The sequence below is a fragment of the Bufo bufo genome, chromosome 7, assembly GCF_905171765.1.
Source record: "Bufo bufo chromosome 7, aBufBuf1.1, whole genome shotgun sequence".
NCBI lineage: Eukaryota > Metazoa > Chordata > Amphibia > Anura > Bufonidae > Bufo > Bufo bufo.
In genome coordinates this window covers 235,351,368-235,373,485 of record NC_053395.1, presented here as the reverse complement: position 1 = coordinate 235,373,485, position 22,118 = coordinate 235,351,368, and the positions used below count along the sequence as shown (strand labels likewise).

Sequence of the window (22,118 nt, the reverse complement as noted above, 5' to 3'; positions counted from 1 at the left end):
GCTGCATCGGCATCTTACAGGCAGCTCAGTCACCTCCATCAGGACCCCTCGCTGCATCGGCATCTTACAGGCAGCTCAGTCACCCCCATCAGGACCCCTCGCTGCTCTGGCATCTTACAGGCAGCTCAGTCACCCATCAGGACCCCTCGCTGCTCCGGCATCTTACAGGCAGCTCAGTCACCCATCAGGACCCCTCGCTGCTCCGGCATCTTACAGGCAGCTCAGTCACCCACCAGGACCCCTCGCTGCTCCGGCATCTTACAGGCAGCTCAGTCACCCATCAGGACCCCTCGCTGCTCCGGCATCTTACAGGCAGCTCAGTCACCCCCATCAGGACCCCTCGCTGCTCCGGCATCTTACAGGCAGCTCAGTCACCCATCAGGACCCCTCGCTGCTCCGGCATCTTACAGGCAGCTCAGTCACCCATCAGGACCCCTCGCTGCTCCGGCATCTTACAGGCAGCTCAGTCACCCCCATCAGGACCCCTCGCTGCTCCGGCATCTTACAGGCAGCTCAGTCACCCCCATCAGGACCCCTCGCTGCATCGGCATCTTACAGGCAGCTCAGTCACCCCCATCAGGATCCCTCGCTGCTCCGGCATCTTACAGGCAGCTCAGTCACCCCCATCAGGACCCCTCGCTGCTCCGGCATCTTACAGGCAGCTCAGTCACCCCCATCAGGACCCCTCGCTGCTCCGGCATCTTACAGGCAGCTCAGTCACCCCCATCAGGACCCCTCGCTGCTCCGGCATCTTACAGGACAGCTCAGTCACCCATCAGGACCCCTCGCTGCGCCGGCATCTTACAGGCAGCTCAGTCACCCCCATCAGGACCCCTCGCTGCCCTGGCATCTTACAGGCAGCTCAGTCACCCATCAGGACCCCTGGCTGCTCCGGCATCTCCCAGGACAGCTCAGTCACCCATCAGGACCCCTCGTTGATCCGGCATCTCTTAGGACAGCTTAGTCACCCATCAGGACCCCTCGCTACGGTCGATGGTCACGTCACTTCCGGCCGGTCTCACGTGCGCGCATCATGGCGGATCTGCAGATGAAGCTGCTGCGGAGGAAACTCCAGAAGAGAAATGAGAAAATCCGGAAAAGAAACCAACAGAAGAGACAGCGGGAGGGTGAGAGAGACAGAGACAGCCCGGGGAAGAGAGACAGAGACAGCCCGGGGAAGAGAGACAGAGACAGCCCGGGGAAGAGAGACAGAGACAGCCCGGGAAAGAGAGAGAGAGACAGCCCGGGAAAGAGAGAGAGAGAGACACAGCCCGGGAAAGAGAGAGAGAGAGACTGCCCGGGGAAGAGAGAGAGAGACTGCCCGGGGAAGAGAGAGAGGGACTGCCCGGGGAAGAGAGAGAGGGACTGCCCGGGGAAGAGAGAGAGAGAGACTCTGCCCGGGGAAGAGAGAGAGGGACTGCCCGGGGAAGAGAGAGAGAGAGAGGGACTGCCCGGGGAAGAGAGAGAGAGAGAGGGACTGCCCGGGGAAGAGAGAGAGAGAGGGACTGTACGGGGAAGAGAGAGAGAGAGAGGGACTGCCCGGGGAAGAGAGAGAGAGAGAGGGACTGCCCGGGGAAGAGAGAGAGAGAGAGGGACTGCCCGGGGAAGAGAGAGAGAGAGAGGGACTGCCCGGGGAAGAGAGAGAGAGAGAGGGACTGCCCGGGGAAGAGAGAGAGAGAGAGGGACTGCCCGGGGAAGAGAGAGAGAGAGAGAGACTGCCCGGGGAAGAGAGAGAGAGAGAGGGACTGCCCGGGGAAGAGAGAGAGAGAGAGGGACTGCCCGGGGAAGAGAGAGAGAGAGAGGGACTGCCCGGGGAAGAGAGAGAGAGAGAGGGACTGCCCGGGGAAGAGAGAGAGAGAGAGGGACTGCCCGGGGAAGAGAGAGAGAGAGAGGGACTGCCCGGGGAAGAGAGAGAGAGAGACTGCCCGGGGAAGAGAGAGAGAGAGACTGCCCGGGGAAGAGAGAGAGAGAGACTGCCCGGGGAAGAGAGAGAGAGAGAGAGAGAGACTGCCCGGGGAAGAGAGAGAGAGAGAGGGACTGCCCGGGGAAGAGAGAGAGGGACTGCCCGGGGAAGAGAGAGAGGGACTGCCCGGGGAAGAGAGAGAGAGAGAGGGACTGCCCGGGGGAGAGAGAGAGAGAGAGAGGGACTGCCCGGGGGAGAGAGAGAGAGAGAGAGGGACTGCCCGGGGAAGAGAGAGAGAGAGAGAGGGACTGCCCGGGGAAGAGAGAGAGAGAGAGAGAGAGAGGGGGGGACTGCCCGGGGAAGAGAGAGAGAGGGGGACTGCCCGGGGAAGAGAGAGAGAGAGAGAGGGACTGCCCGGGGAAGAGAGAGAGAGAGGGACTGCCCGGGGAAGAGAGAGAGAGAGGGACTGCCCGGGGAAGAGAGAGAGAGAGGGACTGCCCGGGGAAGAGAGAGAGAGAGGGACTGCCCGGGGAAGAGAGAGAGAGGGACTGCCCGGGGAAGAGAGAGAGAGGGACTGCCCGGGGAAGAGAGAGAGAGAGACTGCCCGGGGAAGAGAGAGAGAGAGACTGCCCGGGGAAGAGAGAGAGAGCCCAAGGGGCTGACGAGCTGTGGTGTTGGCGCTCTAATCCCTGCTCTCTCGTTGTCAGGCCTGGCGGGGGACGCAGTTGTCGACCAGGAGGAGCGGAGCAGCGAGGAGACGGCTCCAGAGGCGGGGGTCCCGGTAAATGGAGACGTGGAGGAGAATCCTGAGACCCCCGGGGGCACCAGGAAGAAGAGGAAGCGGAAGCTGGTGACTGAGCAGACTGGTGAGGGGTGGTCACTGGGGCCCCGGGGACCCTCGGCCCTGTGATGGGCGTGGCATTGTGTTGGTGTACTCAGCTCCATAACAACGGCCCCTCTGGGGGTGGGGCACAGCAGTCATGTGACCATTTCATCATGTCTTAACTATAGATGCCAAGCGACTAAACAATGAAGAGGCGGAGCCAAAAGTAACCACCCAGGAGACAGAGGGGGAGGAGCCTAATGTTACTGCCCGGGAGACTGACGAGGAGGAGGAGCCTGGTCTGCCAATGGGATTAACTGGTGAGCGATCCTGACAGTTACACCCTGTGGGGGGGGTGGAGTCCTCAGGGGGCGTGGCTAGATGCTCTGGGGTTATCATATTAAGAGCCCCCCTCGTTTCCCTTTTCTTCTCCTCCCCCCCCCCCCCCCCCCTTTGTTTGATTCCATTACTTAAAAATGCTGGAAGCAGAAGGGGCTCCGGTGTCTCAGCTGAGCTGTCCCAGACCCCCAACCCCTGCCTACCACAAGCGCCGGAGCCCGTCCACTCCCCAAACGTGGCCGACTATCCGAGCACAAATATACGTACGCCTGTGACCCTGCGTCCGCACCGACCTCTGCGCCGCGGTCCTGTGACGCTGCCCCCGCACCGGCCTCTGCGCCGCGGTCCTGTGACTCTGCGCCGCGGTCCTGTGACTCTGCGCCGCGGTCCTGTGACTCTGCGCCGCGGTCCTGTGACTCTGCGCCGCGGTCCTGTGACTCTGCGCCGCGGTCCTGTGACTCTGCGCCGCGGTCCTGTGACTCTGCGCCGCGGTCCTGTGACTCTGCGCCGCGGTCCTGTGACTCTGCGCCGCGGTCCTGTGACTCTGCGCCGCGGTCCTGTGACTCTGCGCCGCGGTCCTGTGACTCTGCGCCGCGGTCCTGTGACTCTGCGCCGCGGTCCTGTGACTCTGCGCCGCGGTCCTGTGACTCTGCGCCGCGGTCCTGTGACGCTGCGCCCGCACCGACCTCCGCGCCGCGGTCCTGTGACGCTGCGCCCGCACCGACCTCCGCGCCGCGGTCCTGTGACGCTGCGCCCGCACCGACCTCCGCGCCGCGGTCCTGTGACGCTGCGGCCGCACCGACCTCCGCGCCGCGGTCCTGTGACGCTGCGGCCGCACCGACCTCCGCGCCGCGGTCCTGTGACGCTGCGGCCGCACCGACCTCCGCGCCGCGGTCCTGTGACGCTGCGCCCGCACCGACCTCCGCGCCGCGGTCCTGTGACGCTGCGCCCGCACCGACCTCCGCGCCGCGGTCCTGTGACGCTGCGCCCGCACCGACCTCCGCGCCGCGGTCCTGTGACGCTGCGCAAGCAACCGACCTCCGCGCCGCGGTCCTGTGACGCTGCGCCCGCACCGACCTCCGCGCCGCGGTCCTGTGACGCTGCGCCCGCACTGACCTCCACTCTGTATTTAGGGGCGTTTGAGGACACGGCGTTCTCCTCCCTGGCCGACCTGGTGAATGAGAACACGCTGAAGGCCGTGGCTGAGATGGGCTTCACTCACATGACGGAGATCCAGCATAAAACCATCAGACCGCTCCTGGAGGGCAGGTGAGCGCCTGTACAGCGGAGGGCGGGGATGCAGGGATCGGTATGTGACACTCATTTCCTCTGTGATGTTGCAGGGACGTTCTGGCTGCCGCTCGCACCGGTAGCGGTAAGACGCTCGCCTTCCTGGTCCCAACCATAGAACTGGTCTACAAGCTTAGGTTTATGCCGCGGAATGGTGAGAATTGTAGTCGTCGTCCCCCCTTCCCAGTGAAGCGCTTGTTCCCCCCCGCCCCCAGTGGAGCGCTCGTTCTCTCCCCCCCCACCCCCCCCTAGTGGAGCGCTCGTTCTCTCCCCCCCACCCCCCCCTAGTGGAGCGCTCGTTCTCTCCCCCCGCCCCCCCCTAGTGGAGCGCTCGTTCTCTCCCCCCGCCCCCCCCTAGTGGAGCGCTCGTTCTCTCCCCCCCCCCTAGTGGAGCGCTCGTTCTCTCCCCCCCCCCCTAGTGGAGCGCTCGTTCTCCCCCCCCCCCCCCCCAGTGGAGCGCTCGTTTTGCCCCCTTCCCCCCCCAGTGGAGCGCTCGTTTTGCCCCCTTCCCCCCCCCCAGTGGAGCGCTCGTTCCCCCCCCCCCCAGTGGAGCGCTCGTTCTCTCCCCCCCCCCCCCCCCCCCCTAGTGGAGCGCTCGTTCTCCCCCCCCCCCCCCCCCCCCCTAGTGGAGCGCTCGTTCTCTCCCCCCCCACCCCCCCCTAGTGGAGCGCTCGTTCTCTCCCCCCCCACCCCCCCCCTAGTGGAGCGCTCGTTCTCTCCCCCCCCACCCCCCCCTAGTGGAGCGCTCGTTCTCTCCCCCCCCCCACCCCCCCCTAGTGGAGCGCTCGTTCTCTCCCGAGTGGAGCGCTCGTTCTCTCCCCCCCCCCACCCCCCCCTAGTGGAGCGCTCGTTCTCTCCCCCCGCCCCCCCCTAGTGGAGCGCTCGTTCTCTCCCCCCGCCCCCCCCTAGTGGAGCGCTCGTTCTCTCCCCCCGCCCCCCCCCTAGTGGAGCGCTCGTTCTCTCCCCCCGCCCCCCCCTAGTGGAGCGCTCGTTCTCCCCCCCCCTAGTGGAGCGCTCGTTCTCCCCCCCCCCCCCCGTGGAGCGCTTGTTTTGCCCCCTTCCCTCCCCCAGTGGAGCGCTTGTTTTGCCCCCTTCCCTCCCCCAGTGGAGCGCTCGTTTTGCCCCCTTCCCCCCCCCAGTGGAGCGCTCGTTTTGCCCCCTTCCCCCCCCCAGTGGAGCGCTCGTTCCCCCCCCTCCCCCCCAGGGGAGCGCTCGTTCTCCCCCCCCCCCCCCAGTGGGGCGCTCGTTCTCCCCCCCCCCCCCCCCAGTGGAGCGCTCGTTCTAGTGGAGCGCTCGTTCTCCCCCCCCCTAGTGGAGCGCTCGTTCTCCGCCCCCCCCCCCACCAGTGGAGCGCTCGTTCTCCCCCCCCCCCCCCAGTGGAGCGCTCGTTTTGCCCCCTTCCCCCCCCCCCCCCCAAGTGGAGCGCTTGTTTTGCCCCCTTCCCCACCATTGACGCTTTTTGTTGCTGTAGGGACGGGGGTGCTCATCTTGTCGCCCACGCGGGAGCTCGCCATGCAGACATACGGGGTCCTGAAGGAGCTGATGGCGCATCACGTCCACACCTACGGGCTGATTATGGGCGGCAGTAACCGGTCGGCAGAAGCTCAGAAACTGGCCAATGGGGTTAATATTGTTGTGGCGACCCCGGGGAGGCTCCTGGACCACATGCAGGTGAGGCCGGCCCCGGTGTCAGGTGATGTCACAGAAAGAGCCGCCATCTTTACGCTGTGTCTTCCTGCAGAACACGCCAGGATTCATGTACAAAAACCTGCAGTGTCTGGTCATCGACGAGGCCGATCGCATCCTGGAGGTCGGGTTCGAGCAGGAAATGAAGCAGATCATCAACCTGTTACCAAGTGAGTGACCGGCGGCCGCTGATCTCCGGGGCTTGGGCGCGGCCTCTGTATGCATATACTATATACTCCTCTCTCCTCCCGCAGAGCGCAGGCAGACCATGCTGTTCTCTGCCACTCAGACTCGCAAGGTGGAGGACCTGGCGCGGATCTCCCTCAAGAAGGAGCCGCTGTATGTGGGGGTGGACGACAACAAGGACACGGCCACGGTGGACGGTCTGGAGCAGGTGAGGAAGAACATTGCAGCCACCGATGGGTAAATGACACTGCCCGGTGACAATGGCGCCTGTCGGGGGTGTATTGTACAGCAGGTGACCTGTGGGGTCAGTGACACATCTGAGCGGCAGACACCAGAAGTGCTCCAAGCAAGGAGCACCAGTGAACTGGGGTGAAGGTCAGCCCGTCTGGTCCGATCCCACAGAGGAGCTGCTGGCCATGATAGAAAGGTGTCAGGACATCTCCGCAGTCTGTGTATGGGGGTGGGGGGAGTATCCGCGTATCGGTCAGAGCGCCCATGTCACCCCTGTCCACTACCATAAATGCCTACAGTGTCAGCACAGAGCAATGGAGGAAGGCGGCCTGGTCTGAGGACTCACATTACATCATGTGGGGGTGTGTGTCACTTACCTGGAGAAGAGATGGCACCATGGGAGGAAGACGGCCTGGTCTGAGGAATCACATTACACCATGTGGACGGCCGGGGGTGTGTGTGACTTACCTAGAGAAGAGATGGCACCAGGTGCACCATGGGAGGAAGACATCTGGTCTGAGGAATCACATTACACCATGTGGACGGCCGGGGGTGTGTGTGACTTACCTGGAGAAGAGATGGCACCAGGTGCACCATGGGAGGAAGACGGCCTGGTCTGAGGACTCACATTACACCATGTGGAGGGTCGGGGGTGTGTGTGACTTACCTGGAGAAGAGATGGCACCAGGTGCACTATGGGAGGAAGGCGGCCTGGTCTAAGGACTCACATTACATCATGTGGGGGTGTGTGTCACTTACCTGGAGAAGAGATGGCACCATGGGAGGAAGACATCTGGTCTGAGGAATCACATTACATCATGTGGACGGCCGGGGGTGTGTGTGACTTACCTAGAGAAGAGATGGCACCAGGTGCACCATGGGAGGAAGACATCTGGTCTGAGGAATCACATTACACCATGTGGACGGCCGGGGGTGTGTGTGACTTACCTGGAGAAGAGATGGCACCAGGTGCACCATGGGAGGAAGACGGCCTGGTCTGAGGACTCACATTACACCATGTGGAGGGTCGGGGGTGTGTGTGACTTACCTGGAGAAGAGATGGCACCAGGTGCACTATGGGAGGAAGGCGGCCTGGTCTGAGGACTCACATTACATCATGTGGGGGTGTGTGTCACTTACCTGGAGAAGAGATGGCACCAGGTGCATCATGGGAGGAAGACGGCCTGGTCTGAGGAATCACATTACATCATGTGGACGGCCGGGGGTGTGTGTGACTTACCTGGAGAAGAGATGGCACCAGGTGCACCATGGGAGGAAGGCGGCCTGGTCTGAGGACTCACATTACATCATGTGGAGGGTCGGGGGTGTGTGTGACTTACCTGGAGAAGAGCCAGGTGCACTATGGGTAGGAGAAGCCGGCGGACGCCGTCATGTGGATGTGACATGTTCCACCTACCTAACTGTTGTACATGGCAGTGGTGCCCCCTAGTGGCAGAGTCCTCTGTCAGCAGGATAATGCCCAGCCACACTGACGAAGAGATGAAGGTGATAATGTCTCCAAAGCCCCAGGTGTCAGTCTGGTCGCCGTGTTCGCCCGCGAACACATGCGGGCTGCCATCTTAAATCACAAGTACGGCGAGGCACAGGTAAGTCCTTGCCTGCGCCGCGAGCTGGTCTGAAACAAATGCGGTCACCGGGAGCAGGTAGTTCCGAGAACAGCCCGATGAAGGCCCCCCGGTGGCTGTTCTCGGAACTGCCTGCTCCCGGCGACCGCATTTGTTTCAGACCGGCTCGCGGCGCAGGCAAGGACTTACCTGTGCCTCGCCGGACTTGTGATTTAAGATGGCAGCCCGCATGTGTTCGCCATCACTGGCACTGAGCACCTTCCAGGGTCTGGTACCATAGGAGTCCTCCGAGGTCAGGTGGAGTCCATGACAGGTCAGAGAGGGAATATGAGGTAGTATATTGTAGGGAGCGTCCCAGTAATTGGGGGGGGTGGCTCTGTGGAGTTGAGCAGTGTTCCCCGTTACCTCATCAGATGTTGTCCTCTCAGGGTTACGTGGTGTGTTCCTCGGAGAAGCGCTTCCTGCTGCTCTTCACCTTCCTGAAGAAGAACCGCAAGAAGAAGATGATGGTTTTCTTCTCGTCCTGCATGTCGGTGAAATTCCACTATGAGCTCCTCAACTACATCGACCTCCCGGTGATGGCCATTCACGTGAGTACCCGGTGGCGGCACCCTGCAGGGTGTGCCTCATGTTGTGGAGTAGACGTCCCCCCTCTGTGTTGTGGAGTAGACGCCCCCCCCCTGTGTTGTGGAGTAGACGTCCCCCCTCTGTGTTGTGGAGTAGACGTCCCCCCCCATCTGTTGTGGAGTAGACGTCCCCCCTCTGTGTTGTGGAGTAGACGTCCCCCCTCTGTGTTGTGGAGTAGACGTCCCCCCCCTGTGTTGTGGAGTAGACGTCCCCCCCCTGTGTTGTGGAGTAGACGTCCCCCCTCTGTGTTGTGGAGTAGACGTCCCCCCCCTGTGTTGTGGAGTAGACGTCCCCCCCCTGTGTTGTGGAGTAGACGTCCCCCCCCTGTGTTGTGGAGTAGACGTCCCCCCTCTGTGTTGTGGAGTAGACGTCCCCCCTCTGTGTTGTGGAGTAGACGTCCCCCCTCTGTGTTGTGGAGTAGACGTCCCCCCTCTGTGTTGTGGAGTAGACGTCCCCCCTCTGTGTTGTGGAGTAGACGTCCCCCCCCTGTGTTGTGGAGTAGACGTCCCCCCCCTGTGTTGTGGAGTAGACGTCCCCCCCCTGTGTTGTGGAGTAGACGTCCCCCCTCTGTGTTGTGGAGTAGACGTCCCCCCCCCCCCCCCCGTGTTGTGGAGTAGACGTCCGTCCCCCCCGTGTTGTGGAGTAGACGTCCCCCCCCCCATGTTGTGGAGTAGACGCCCCCCCCCCCCTGTGTTGTGGAGTAGACGGCCCCCCCCCCCCCCCTGTGTTGTGGAGTAGACGGGGCCCCCCCCCCTGTGTTGTGAAGTAGACGGCCCCCCCCCTGTGTTGTGGAGTAGACGGCCCCCCCCATCTGTTGTGGAGTAGACGGCCCCCCCCATCTGTTGTGGAGTAGACGTCCCCCCTCTGTGTTGTGGAGTAGACGTCCCCCCCCTGTGTTGTGGAGTAGACGTCCCCCCTCTGTGTTGTGGAGTAGACGTCCCCCCTCTGTGTTGTGGAGTAGACGTCCCCCCCCTGTGTTGTGGAGTAGACGTCCCCCCTCTGTGTTGTGGAGTAGACGTCCCCCCCCTGTGTTGTGGAGTAGACGTCCCCCCTCTGTGTTGTGGAGTAGACGTCCCCCCTCTGTGTTGTGGAGTAGACGTCCCCCCTCTGTGTTGTGGAGTAGACGTCCCCCCTCTGTGTTGTGGAGTAGACGTCCCCCCTCTGTGTTGTGGAGTAGACGTCCCCCCTCTGTGTTGTGGAGTAGACGTCCCCCCCCTGTGTTGTGGAGTAGGCGTCCCCCCCCTGTGTTGTGGAGTAGACTGCCCCCCCCCCCCTGTGTTGTGGAGTAGACGGCCCCCCCCCCCCCCCTGTGTTGTGGAGTAGACGGCCCCCCCCCCCCCCTGTGTTGTGGAGTAGACGCCCCCCCCCCCCCCCCTGTGTTGTGGAGTAGACGCCCCCCCCCCCCTGTGTTGTGGAGTAGACGCCGTCCCCCCTCTGTGTTGTGGAGTAGACGTCCCCCCTCTGTGTTGTGGAGTAGACGTCCCCCCTCTGTGTTGTGGAGTAGACGTCCCCCCTCTGTGTTGTGGAGTAGACGTCCCCCCTCTGTGTTGTGGAGTAGACGGCCCCCCTCTGTGTTGTGGAGTAGACGGCCCCCCCCCCCCTGTGTTGTGGAGTAGACGGCCCCCCCCCCCCCCCCTGTGTTGTGGAGTAGACGGCCGTCCCCCCCCACCACCACCTGTGTTGATTCTTCACCCTCTTTCCGCTCAGGGGAAGCAAAAGCAGACGAAACGCACCACCACCTTCTTCCAGTTCTGTAACGCGGACACGGGAATCCTCCTGTGCACGGACGTGGCGGCCCGAGGACTGGACATCCCCGAGGTGGACTGGATTGTGCAGTATGACCCCCCAGATGACCCCAAGGTGCTGGTCCCAGCATTGTGTTATTCTGGAGGTGACACGGATGATGAGAGTGATGACCACTTCTTTCTACTTCACAGGAATATATCCACAGAGTGGGGCGAACAGCGCGGGGGATTGATGGGCGGGGCCACGCCTTACTGATCCTGCGCCCGGAGGAGCTGGGGTTCCTGCGATACCTAAAACAAGCCAAGGTGAACCGGCAGCCATGGCGGGCTCCCCTCCCACGCCCCCCTACAGCCATGGCGGGGCCCCCGCCCCCTACATCCTTGACAGCCTCCCCCGCCCCCCTACAGCCATGACAGGCTCCCCTCCCCCGCCCCCCTACAACCATGACGGGCTCCCCTCCCCCGCCCACTACAGCCTACAGCCATGACGGGCTCCCCTCCCCCGCCCACTACAGCCTACAGCCATGACGGGCTCCCCTCCCCCGCCCCCCTACATCCTTGACGGGCTCCCCTCCCCCGCCCCCCTACATCCTTGACGGGCTCCCCTCCCCCGCCCCCCTACATCCTTGACGGGCTCCCCCGCCCCCCTACATCCTTGACGGGCTCCCCTCCCCCGCCCACTACAGCCATGACGGGCTCCCCTCCCACTACAGCCATGGCGGGCTCCCCGCCCCCTACCGCCATGACGCCCCTTGCCCACTCATAACTCAGTCATCTTTCTTTTCCAGGTGCCGCTAAGTGAGTTTGAGTTCTCCTGGAGTAAGATCTCCGACATCCAGTCTCAGGTACGGCCACCGCTGTGGGTGATAGCGACCTCGGCTCCGTGCACATCTCCATGTCCCCCGTCTGCTGGGGTTGGGGTCACTTGCTGGCCCCCATAGACCCAACTACAAACCTGTGATATCTGTGGACGGCCTGAAGCTGAACCTGTACAGGGGCCACATCAGGGGCCACGGGAATGATGACGGAGATTGGGGGGATGGTGGTTTTTGTGAATTTTGTACATTCTTTATTGTCTCATTTCAGCTGGAGAAACTGATAGAGAAGAATTATTACCTGCACAAGTCTGCGCAGGAGGCGTACAAGGCGTACATCCGGGCCTACGACTCGCACTCTCACAAACAGATATTTAACGTCAACACCTTGGATTTGCCAAAAGTGTGTCTGTCCTTTGGGTTCCAGATCCCCCCGTTTGTCGACCTCAGTATCCTTTACCTGCTCATGTTCTCCGTACAACATCACTGTGATGTCACTGAACCGGGGGAGGGGCTGCGCTAGTGGACGATTACATTACACCTCACAGCCTCCCCTAGTGGCAGCTGCAGGAATTACTCAGCAGATTGAGATTTCTGATGTTCTCCTGCTCCGAGCCTTCACCTGGTGCCCTGTCTTCTGTATTGTGTAAGTGATGGGGGTCACGATGATTTCTGATGTTCTCCTGCTCCGAGCCTTCACCTGGTGCCCTGTCTTCTGTATTGTGTAAGTGATGGGGGTCACGATGATTTCTGATGTTCTCCTGCTCCGAGCCTTCACCTGGTGCCCTGTCTTCTGTATTGTCTAAGTGATGGGGGTCACGATGATTTCTGATGTTCTCCTGCTCCGAGCCTTCACCTGGTGCCCTGTCTTCTGTATTGTGTAAGTGATGGGGGTCACGGTGATTTCTGATGTTCTCCTGCTCCGAGCCTTCACCTGGTGCCCTGTATTGTCTAAGTGATGGGGGTCACGATGATTTCTGATGTTCTCCTGCTCCGAGCCTTCACCTGGTGCCCTGTCTTCTGTATTGTGTAAGTGATGGGTTCACGATGATTTCTGATGTTCTCCTGCTCCGAGCCTTCACCTGGTGGCTCTGTATTGTCTAAGTGATGGGGGTCACGGTGATCTCTGATGTTCTCCTGCTCCAAGCCTTCACCTGGTGCCCTGTATTGTCTAAGTGATGGGGGTCACGATGATTTCTGATGTTCTCCTTCTCCGAGCCTTCACCTGGTGCCCTGTCTTCTGTATTGTCTAAGTGATGGGGGTCACGGTGATTTCTGATGTTCTCCTGCTCCGAGCCTTCACCTGGTGCCCTGTCTTCTGTATTGTGTAAGTGATGGGGGTCACGATGATTTCTGATGTTCTCCTGCTCCGAGCCTTCACCTGGTGCCCTGTCTTCTGTATTGTGTAAGTGATGGGGGTCACGATGATTTCTGATGTTCTCCTGCTCCGAGCCTTCACCTGGTGCCCTGTCTTCTGTATTGTGTAAGTGATGGGTTCACAGTGATTAATGATGTTCTCCTGCTCCGAGCCTTCACCTGGTGCCCTGTCTTCTGTATTGTCTAAGTGATGGGGGTCACGGTGATTTCTGATGTTCTCCTGCTCCGAGCCTTCACCTGGTGCCCTGTATTGTCTAAGTGATGGGGGTCACGATGATTTCTGATGTTCTCCTGCTCCGAGCCTTCACCTGGTGCCCTGTCTTCTGTATTGTGTAAGTGATGGGTTCACGATGATTTCTGATGTTCTCCTGCTCCGAGCCTTCACCTGGTGGCTCTGTATTGTCTAAGTGATGGGGGTCACGGTGATTTCTGATGTTCTCCTGCTCCAAGCCTTCACCTGGTGCCCTGTATTGTCTAAGTGATGGGGGTCACGATGATTTCTGATGTTCTCCTTCTCCGAGCCTTCACCTGGTGCCCTGTCTTCTGTATTGTCTAAGTGATGGGGGTCACGGTGATTTCTGATGTTCTCCTGCTCCGAGCCTTCACCTGGTGCCCTGTCTTCTGTATTGTCTAAGTGATGGGTTCACAGTGATTTCTGATGTTCTCCTGCTCCGAGCCTTCACCTGGTGCCCTGTCTTCTGTATTGTCTAAGTGATGGGTTCACAGTGATTTCTGATGTTCTCCTGCTCCGAGCCTTCACCTGGTGCCCTGTCTTCTGTATTGTCTAAGTGATGGGTTCACGATGATTTCTGATGTTCTCCTGCTCCGAGCCTTCACCTGTCTTCTGTATTGTCTAAGTGATGGGTTCACGATGATTTCTGATGTTCTCCTGCTCCGAGCCTTCACCTGTCTTCTGTATTGTCTAAGTGATGGGGTCACGATGATTTCTGATGTTCTCCTGCTCCGAGCCTTCACCTGGTGCCCTGTATTGTCTAAGTGATGGGTTCACGGTGATTTCTGATGTTCTCCTTCTCCGAGCCTTCACCTGGTGCCCTGTCTTCTGTATTGTCTAAGTGATGGGGGTCATGGTGATTTCTGATGTTCTCCTGCTCCGAGCCTTCACCTGTCTTCTGTATTGTCTAAGTGATGGGGGTCATGGTGATTTCTGATGTTCTCCTGCTCCGAGCCTTCACCTGTCTTCTGTATTGTCTAAGTGATGGGGTCACGATGATTTCTGATGTTCTCCTGCTCCGAGCCTTCACCTGGTGCCCTGTATTGTCTAAGTGATGGGGTCACGATGATTTCTGATGTTCTCCTGCTCCGAGCCTTCACCTGGTGCCCTGTATTGTCTAAGTGATGGGGTCACGATGATTTCTGATGTTCTCCTGCTCCGAGCCTTCACCTGGTGCCCTGTCTTCTGTATTGTCTAAGTGATGGGGGTCACGATGATTTCTGATGTTCTCCTGCTCCGAGCCTTCACCTGGTGCCCTGTCTTCTGTATTGTCTAAGTGATGGGGGTCACGGTGATTTCTGATGTTCTCCTGCTCCGAGCCTTCACCTGGTGGCTCTGTATTGTCTAAGTGATGGGGGTCACGGTGATTTCTGATGTTCTCCTGCTCCAAGCCTTCACCTGGTGCCCTGTATTGTCTAAGTGATGGGGGTCACGATGATTTCTGATGTTCTCCTTCTCCGAGCCTTCACCTGGTGCCCTGTCTTCTGTATTGTCTAAGTGATGGGGGTCACGGTGATTTCTGATGTTCTCCTGCTCCGAGCCTTCACCTGGTGCCCTGTCTTCTGTATTGTCTAAGTGATGGGTTCACAGTGATTTCTGATGTTCTCCTGCTCCGAGCCTTCACCTGGTGCCCTGTCTTCTGTATTGTGTAAGTGATGGGTTCACGATGATTTCTGATGTTCTCCTGCTCCGAGCCTTCACCTGGTGCCCTGTATTGTCTAAGTGATGGGGGTCACGATGATTTCTGATGTTCTCCTTCTCCGAGCCTTCACCTGGTGCCCTGTCTTCTGTATTGTCTAAGTGATGGGGGTCACGGTGATTTCTGATGTTCTCCTGCTCCGAGCCTTCACCTGGTGCCCTGTATTGTCTAAGTGATGGGTTCACAGTGATTTCTGATGTTTTCCTGCTCCGAGCCTTCACCTGGTGCCCTGTCTTCTGTATTGTCTAAGTGATGGGGGTCACGGTGATTTCTGATGTTCTCCTGCTCCGAGCCTTCACCTGGTGCCCTGTATTGTCTAAGTGATGGGGGTCACGATGATTTCTGATGTTCTCCTGCTCCGAGCCTTCACCTGGTGCCCTGTCTTCTGTATTGTGTAAGTGATGGGTTCACGATGATTTCTGATGTTCTCCTGCTCCGAGCCTTCACCTGGTGGCTCTGTATTGTCTAAGTGATGGGGGTCACGGTGATTTCTGATGTTCTCCTGCTCCAAGCCTTCACCTGGTGCCCTGTATTGTCTAAGTGATGGGGGTCACGATGATTTCTGATGTTCTCCTTCTCCGAGCCTTCACCTGGTGCCCTGTCTTCTGTATTGTCTAAGTGATGGGGGTCACGGTGATTTCTGATGTTCTCCTGCTCCGAGCCTTCACCTGGTGCCCTGTCTTCTGTATTGTCTAAGTGATGGGTTCACGATGATTTCTGATGTTCTCCTGCTCCGAGCCTTCACCTGTCTTCTGTATTGTCTAAGTGATGGGTTCACGATGATTTCTGATGTTCTCCTGCTCTGAGCCTTCACCTGTCTTCTGTATTGTCTAAGTGATGGGGTCACGATGATTTCTGATGTTCTCCTGCTCCGAGCCTTCACCTGGTGCCCTGTCTTCTGTATTGTCTAAGTGATGGGGGTCACGGTGATTTCTGATGTTCTCCTGCTCCGAGCCTTCACCTGTCTTCTGTATTGTCTAAGTGATGGGTTCACGATGATTTCTGATGTTCTCCTGCTCTGAGCCTTCACCTGTCTTCTGTATTGTCTAAGTGATGGGGTCACGATGATTTCTGATGTTCTCCTTCTCCGAGCCTTCACCTGGTGCCCTGTCTTCTGTATTGTCTAAGTGATGGGGGTCATGGTGATTTCTGATGTTCTCCTGCTCCGAGCCTTCACCTGTCTTCTGTATTGTCTAAGTGATGGGGGTCATGGTGATTTCTGATGTTCTCCTGCTCCGAGCCTTCACCTGTCTTCTGTATTGTCTAAGTGATGGGGTCACGATGATTTCTGATGTTCTCCTGCTCCGAGCCTTCACCTGGTGCCCTGTATTGTCTAAGTGATGGGGTCACGATGATTTCTGATGTTCTCCTGCTCCGAGCCTTCACCTGGTGCCCTGTATTGTCTAAGTGATGGGGTCACGATGATTTCTGATGTTCTCCTGCTCCGAGCCTTCACCTGGTGCCCTGTATTGTCTAAGTGATGGGGGTCACAGTGATTTCTGATGTTCTCCTGCTCCGAGCCTTCACCTGGTGCCCTGTCTTCTGTATTGTCTAAGTGATGGGTTCACAGTGATTTCTGATGTTCTCCTGCTCCGAGCCTTCACCTGTCTTCTGTATTGTCTAAGTGATGGGTTCACGATGATTTCTGATGTTCTCCTGCTCCGAGCCTTCACCTGTCTTCTGTATTGTCTAAGTGATGGGTTCACGATGATTTCTGATGTTCTCCTGCTCCGAGCCTTCACCTGTCTTCTGTATTGTCTAAGTGATGGGTTCACGATGATTTCTGATGTCCTCCTGCTCTGAGCCTTCACCTGTCTTCTGTATTGTCTAAGTGATGGGGTCACGATGATTTCTGATGTTCTCCTGCTCTGAGCCTGTCTTCTGTATTGTGAGTCATTCTCTTCTTTCGTCTTTCCCTTTCCTTAACTCCATGTCCTCAGATGTAAACAGCAGCGGTGGGAAGAAGCTCCAGAAACGAGGAGGCGGAGGAGGATTTGGGTATCAAAAGTCTAAAAATCTGCACAAATCTAAAATCTTCAAGCACGTCAATAAAAGTGGTCGGAACGATGGGCGGCAGTTCACACGCTGATCAGACCTGTAGCTTTCTCACTCCTAAAGCCAGAACATATGATGGGGACGGGTTTTAGTGAAGACCCCGCATTCAGACATGGCCACCAAGCTTTTTCAGTTTTCCTCAGATCATTCCTAGAACTGCACCACCCCTCAGGATAATCGTCTGTCTTTGCTGGGAGTTATAGTACTCTTGTGTTGAGCACAGCGGAGGCGCTTTATCAGGGTCCTGTTCATACAGGGACGTCTCACTTGTCCTCTGCGGTTATATAATCCTGTATCATGTGACTGATGATGTAAGGGCTTCTACACACGACCGTATGTGACGTCCGTGTTATATCGTGGTTTTTTTTTTTTTTTTTTCTTCGGATCCATTGTAAAAACGTCTGTCCTTGTCCACAAAATTTTGTTGTGGAACTGACTCATTTCCGTGTTTTTTGCTTCCCTGTTAAAATGAATGGTTCTGCATACGGGCCAGGAAAAAACCGGAACAGACACGGACAAAAAGTACGTTTGTGTGCACGAGCCCTAAGGCTTCATTCACACGTCCGTCAGATACCGGACTGACATCCTGCAGGCGCGCACCGCGTCATTGGTTGCTATGACGCCGTGCGCTTTGTGCTACTGCCGCAGTACAGTAATACACTCGTATTATAGATCATATAAGTGTATTACTGTACTGCGGCACAAAACGCACGGCGTCATAGCAACCACGACGCGGTGCGCGCCTGCAGGAAGGAGGATGCCAGTCCGGGATCTGAGGGATGTGTAGATGAAGCCTAAGTTTGGTTCATAATGGGGATTATGGATGAAAAGCCTGAATCGGTGTGATGTCATCAGATAATAAAGGGACGGCGTTTATACCATTTACCTTGTACAGCGGATGGTGAGGATGATGGGTGTGATGTCCACCTCCTCTCAAATGTAATAAACCAAATCCAAAAGCCCAGACCACTGCGTGCTCTAAATGTGTCCGAGGACACGTCAATCCTCACAAATCCATGCAAAGCGCCGGACACAACGCCAAACTCAATTAACGTGCATTTGACGTCCAAGTAATCCATAAAGACTTCATGGAGCAAGTTCAGTCCAGGTGTTGTGATGTTTTGGGGGGCACGGCCCTTCCTCAGACGTGTGATGTTTGGGGGGCACGCCCCTTCCTCAGACACGTGATGTTTGGGGGGCACGCCCCTTCCTCAGACACGTGCTGTATTGATCTTATAGATTTAAATAGTCAAAACCAGCAATCACAAAAATACATGGATATAAAACCATCATCTTAAACAAAGTACTTCTAAGAACCGCTGCCGAGACTGTCCAAGGCGCCGTCTAGTCTCCTTGTCTCCTGAACGGCTGAGCATTCAGTCTAACCCCCACCATCCGTCGGTAATGAAACCTTTAGTTTTGGTTCTTGCCCTTGGGTTGTGATTGGTTGGTTTTGACTATTTAAATCCATAGGATGAAAACAACGCCTGCCTGAGGAAGGGGCCGTGCCCCCCAAACGTCACAACCTGTGCGCGGCGTGTACCCACTGCTGCCGCCACCTGGACTGAAGGTTCTCCATGAAGTCTATGGATTATTTGGACGTCTTTCAGACGCTGCGTTTGGGTTCTAGATGGCGGATGTGGTTTTGTCTATGAAGTAAATGCACTTGAATTGGGCGTTGTGTCCGGTATTTTGCACCTCAGCTCCAATACCTAGGCCGGAATAGTAAGTGAAGCCCTTTGTCATCACCTGGACTTCTGTGTTGATTAGTGGGCTGACTTGTAGACATATGACCAGGCGGGTGGCCCCGTGCCTGAGGACCGATCACCCATGGAAATATTTCAGCATCGTCTTCATTTGAAAAGGTCAACTATTCGCGGGAGCCGCGTGGGACGTATTCTGCACGGACTGATCTGTTGTAGATTACCCTCCGAGCAGCAGCTTCTTTGGGGAATACATGGAGTTGGTGCCTGCACTGGAGGCATCTTCTGGGAGATCAGGAAAGTGGTTTAGATGCTGGAGATGTCTAATGGTGGCCGCTGACTGTCCAGCGAGGGTGGAGAAGATTTACTATAAGATCTGTTCAGCGTTGTTCCCATAATGATTGAACTTTGGGAGTTAATTATGGGCATAGTGTTAGATCTCGTCAGGATGGATCCACTGATGACAAGGCTAGGAGCTCCTCTCTTGGCAGATGTCCAGGTTGAATCTCTTCAGACAGTTGAGTCCTGTAGATCCGCACGGTCTGCATTGGGAGAATTCTCTGTATCCTCCAAATGAGCTGGGAAAATGAAGGTTTCCACTTTGGCAGTGGACCTGGACTCTGTGAGCTCAGTGTCTGCCGCGTCCCATCCTCTGGTGCCGGTCGCCATGAGATCAGTCTCCACTGCGTCCCGCATTCCAGTGTTCAGGTCCTCTCATAGAAACCTAGAATGTGTCGGCAGATAAGAACCATTTGGCCCATCTAGTCTGCCCAATATACTGAATACTATGGATAGCCCCCGGCCCTATCTTATATGAAGGATGGCCTTATGCCTATCCCATGCATGCTTAACCTCCTCCACTGTATTTGCAGCTACCACTTCTGCAGGAAGGCTATTCCATGCATCCACTACTCTCTCAGTAAAGTAATACTTCCTTATATTACTTTTAAACCTTTGCCCCTCTAATTTAAAACTGTGTCCTCTTGTGGTAGTTTTTCTTCTTTTAAATCTTCTCTCCTCCTTTACCGAGTTGATTCCCTTTATGTATTTAGCAGTTTCTATCATATCCCCTCTGTCTCTTCTTTCTTCCAAGCTCTACATATTAAGGTCCTTTAACCTTTCCTGGTAAGTTTTATCCTGCAATCCATGTACTAGTTTAGTAGCTCTTCTCTGAACTCTCTCTAGAGTATCTATATCCTTCTGGAGATATGGACTCCAGTACTGCGCACAATACTCCAAGTGAGGTCTCACCAGTGTTCTGTACAGCGGCATAAGCACTTCACTCTTTCTACTGCTTATACCTCTCCCTATACATCCAAGCATTCTGCTGGCATTTCGTGCTGCTCTATTACATTGTCTTCCCACCTTTAAGTCTTCTGAAATAATTACTCCTAAATCCCTTTCCTCAGATACTGAGGTCAGGACTGTGTCAAATATTCTATATTCTGCCCTTGGGTTTTTACGCCCCAGGTGCATTATCTTGCACTTATCCACATTAAATTTCAGTTTCCAGAGTTCTGACCATTCTTCTAGTTTTCCTAAATCCTTTTCCATTTGGCGTTTCCCTCCAGGAACATCAACCCTGTTACATATCTTTGTGTCATCAGCAAAAAGACAAACCTTCCCAGCGAGGCCTTTTGCAATATCACTTATGAAGATATTAAACAAAATCGGTCCCAGTACAGATCCCTGTGGAACCCCACTGGTAACATGACCTTGTTTTGAATGTTCTCCATTGACTACAACCCTCTGTTGTCTGTCACTCAGCCACTGCCTAATCCACTCAACAATATGGGAGTCCATGCTCAATGACTGCAGTTTATTGATAAGTCTTCTATGTGGGACAGTGTCAAAAGCCTTACTAAAATCTAGATATGCGATGTCTACTGCACCTCCACCGTCTATTATTTTATTCACCCAGTCAAAAAAATCTATAAGATTTGTTTGACATGATCTCCCTGAAGTAAACCCATGTTGTTTTTCATCTTGCAATCCATGGGATTTTAGATGTTCCACAATCCTATCCTTTAATAGGGTTTCCATTAATTTGCCTACTATTGATGTCAGACTCACTGGTCTATAGTTGCTCGATTCCTCCCTACTACCTTTCTTGTGAATGGGCACGACATTTGCCAATTTCCAATCTTCCGGGACGACTCCTGTTACTAATGATTGGTTAAATAAATCTGTTAACGGTTTTGCCAGCTCACCACTAAGCTCTTTTAATAATTTTGGGTGTATCTCATCAGGCCCCTGTGACTTATTTGTCTTCACCTTAGACAGCAAACTTAGAACATCTTCCTCTGTAAAGATACATGCATCAAACGATTTAATAGTCATTCTTTCTAGTGGAGGTCCTTCTCCTTTTTCTTTTGTAAAAACTGAACAGAAGTATTCATTAAGGCAGTCGGCTAGCCCTTTATTCTCTTCTACATACCTTCCGTCCTTTGTTTTTAATTTAGTTATTCCTTGTTTTAATTTCCTTTTTTCATTTATATATCTGAAGAATGTCTTATCCCCTTCTTTCATAGACTGAGCTAGTTTTTCTTCTGCCTGCGCTTTAGAAGTTCTTATAACTTGCTTGGCCTCTCTCTGCCTAATCTTGTAGATTTCCTTATCTTCATTGCTCTGGTGTTTTTATAATTACAAAATGCTAGCTTTTTATTTTTAATGATTTGGGCCACTTCTGATGAGTACCACAGTGGTCTCCTCCTTTTTTTGCTTTTACTGATGAGTCTAATGCAATTTTCTGTTGCCTTCAATAATGCACCTTTTAAGTAGTCCCATTTCTCCTGGACTCCATGTAATCCGTTCCAGTCTGATAAGGACTCATTTATGACTAATTTCATTTTTGAAAAGTCTGTTTTTCTAAAATCTAAAACTTTTTGTTTTTGTGTGGTGGGACTCTTTCACAGTTCTTATATTAAACCACACTGACTGGTGATCACTAGATCCCAAGGTTTCGCCTACAATGACATCATATACCGAATCCCCGTTTGTGAATACCAAATCCAAAATGGCCTCCCTCCGGGTTGGCTCCTCGACCACTTGTTGTAGAGATAACCCCAGTAGGGAATTTAGAATATCTGTACTCCTGGTAGAACTTGCTATTTTGGTTTTCCAGTTTATATCTGGAAGATTGAAATCTCCCATAATGATAACTTCTCCTTTCATTGTCATTTTAGCTATTTCTTCAACTAGTAGATCATCTAGTTCTTTAACTTGACCAGGTGGTCTATATATCACACCTACACGAGTTACTGCATGGTTAGCAAACTGCAACGTAACCCAAACTGGCTCTATGTTGGCCTCACCAACTTGTATTAGGTTAGATTTAATGCTATCTTTCACATACAGGGCCACTCCTCCTCCTTTCTTGCCTTCTCTGTCTCTTCTGTATAAAGAGTACCCTGGTATGGTTATGTCCCAGTCATTTCTTTCATTAAACCAGGTCTCCGTAACAGCCACTAAATCTACATTCTCAGATGCCATTATTGACCCAAGTTCATTAATTTTTTTACCTAAACTGCGAGCATTTGTAGACAGGACTCTGAGCTTATCATTTCTTAACCTCTGTGCTTCTGACCTGTTCTGGCATTGTTTGGAGGTGCAGTAGACATCGCATATCTAGATTTTAGTAAGGCTTTTGACACTGTCCCACATAGAAGACTTATCAATAAACTGCAGTCTTTGGGCTTGGACTCCCATATTGTTGAGTGGATTAGGCAGTGGCTGAGTGACAGACAACAGAGGGTTGTAGTCAATGGAGAACATTCAAAACAAGGTCATGTTACCAGTGGGGTTCCACAGGGATCTGTACT

At 55.2% G+C, this 22,118-nt stretch overlaps 1 protein-coding gene and 1 long non-coding RNA gene across 2 annotated transcripts; one reads left to right on the top strand and one right to left on the bottom strand.

The window, feature by feature from the left end:
* Window positions 1-899: 899 nt before the first annotated feature.
* DDX18 (DEAD-box helicase 18) lies at window positions 900-17,206 on the top strand. Its single transcript, XM_040440257.1, has 14 exons — window positions 900-1,127; window positions 2,611-2,769; window positions 2,915-3,046; window positions 4,199-4,334; window positions 4,409-4,509; window positions 5,827-6,026; window positions 6,097-6,211; window positions 6,296-6,435; window positions 8,473-8,634; window positions 10,379-10,531; window positions 10,609-10,722; window positions 11,205-11,261; window positions 11,503-11,680; window positions 16,480-17,206. Exons 1-14 carry the CDS (start codon window positions 1,034-1,036, stop codon window positions 16,626-16,628), a joined length of 1,890 nt encoding a protein of 629 aa, XP_040296191.1. The 5' UTR covers window positions 900-1,033; the 3' UTR covers window positions 16,629-17,206.
* LOC121007983 lies at window positions 12,817-15,671 on the bottom strand. Its single transcript, XR_005780497.1, has 3 exons — window positions 14,910-15,671; window positions 13,515-14,541; window positions 12,817-13,376 (listed from the first exon to the last, which is right to left on the bottom strand). It is a non-coding gene; the product is annotated as an uncharacterized LOC121007983 (long non-coding RNA).
* Window positions 17,207-22,118: the final 4,912 nt, after the last annotated feature.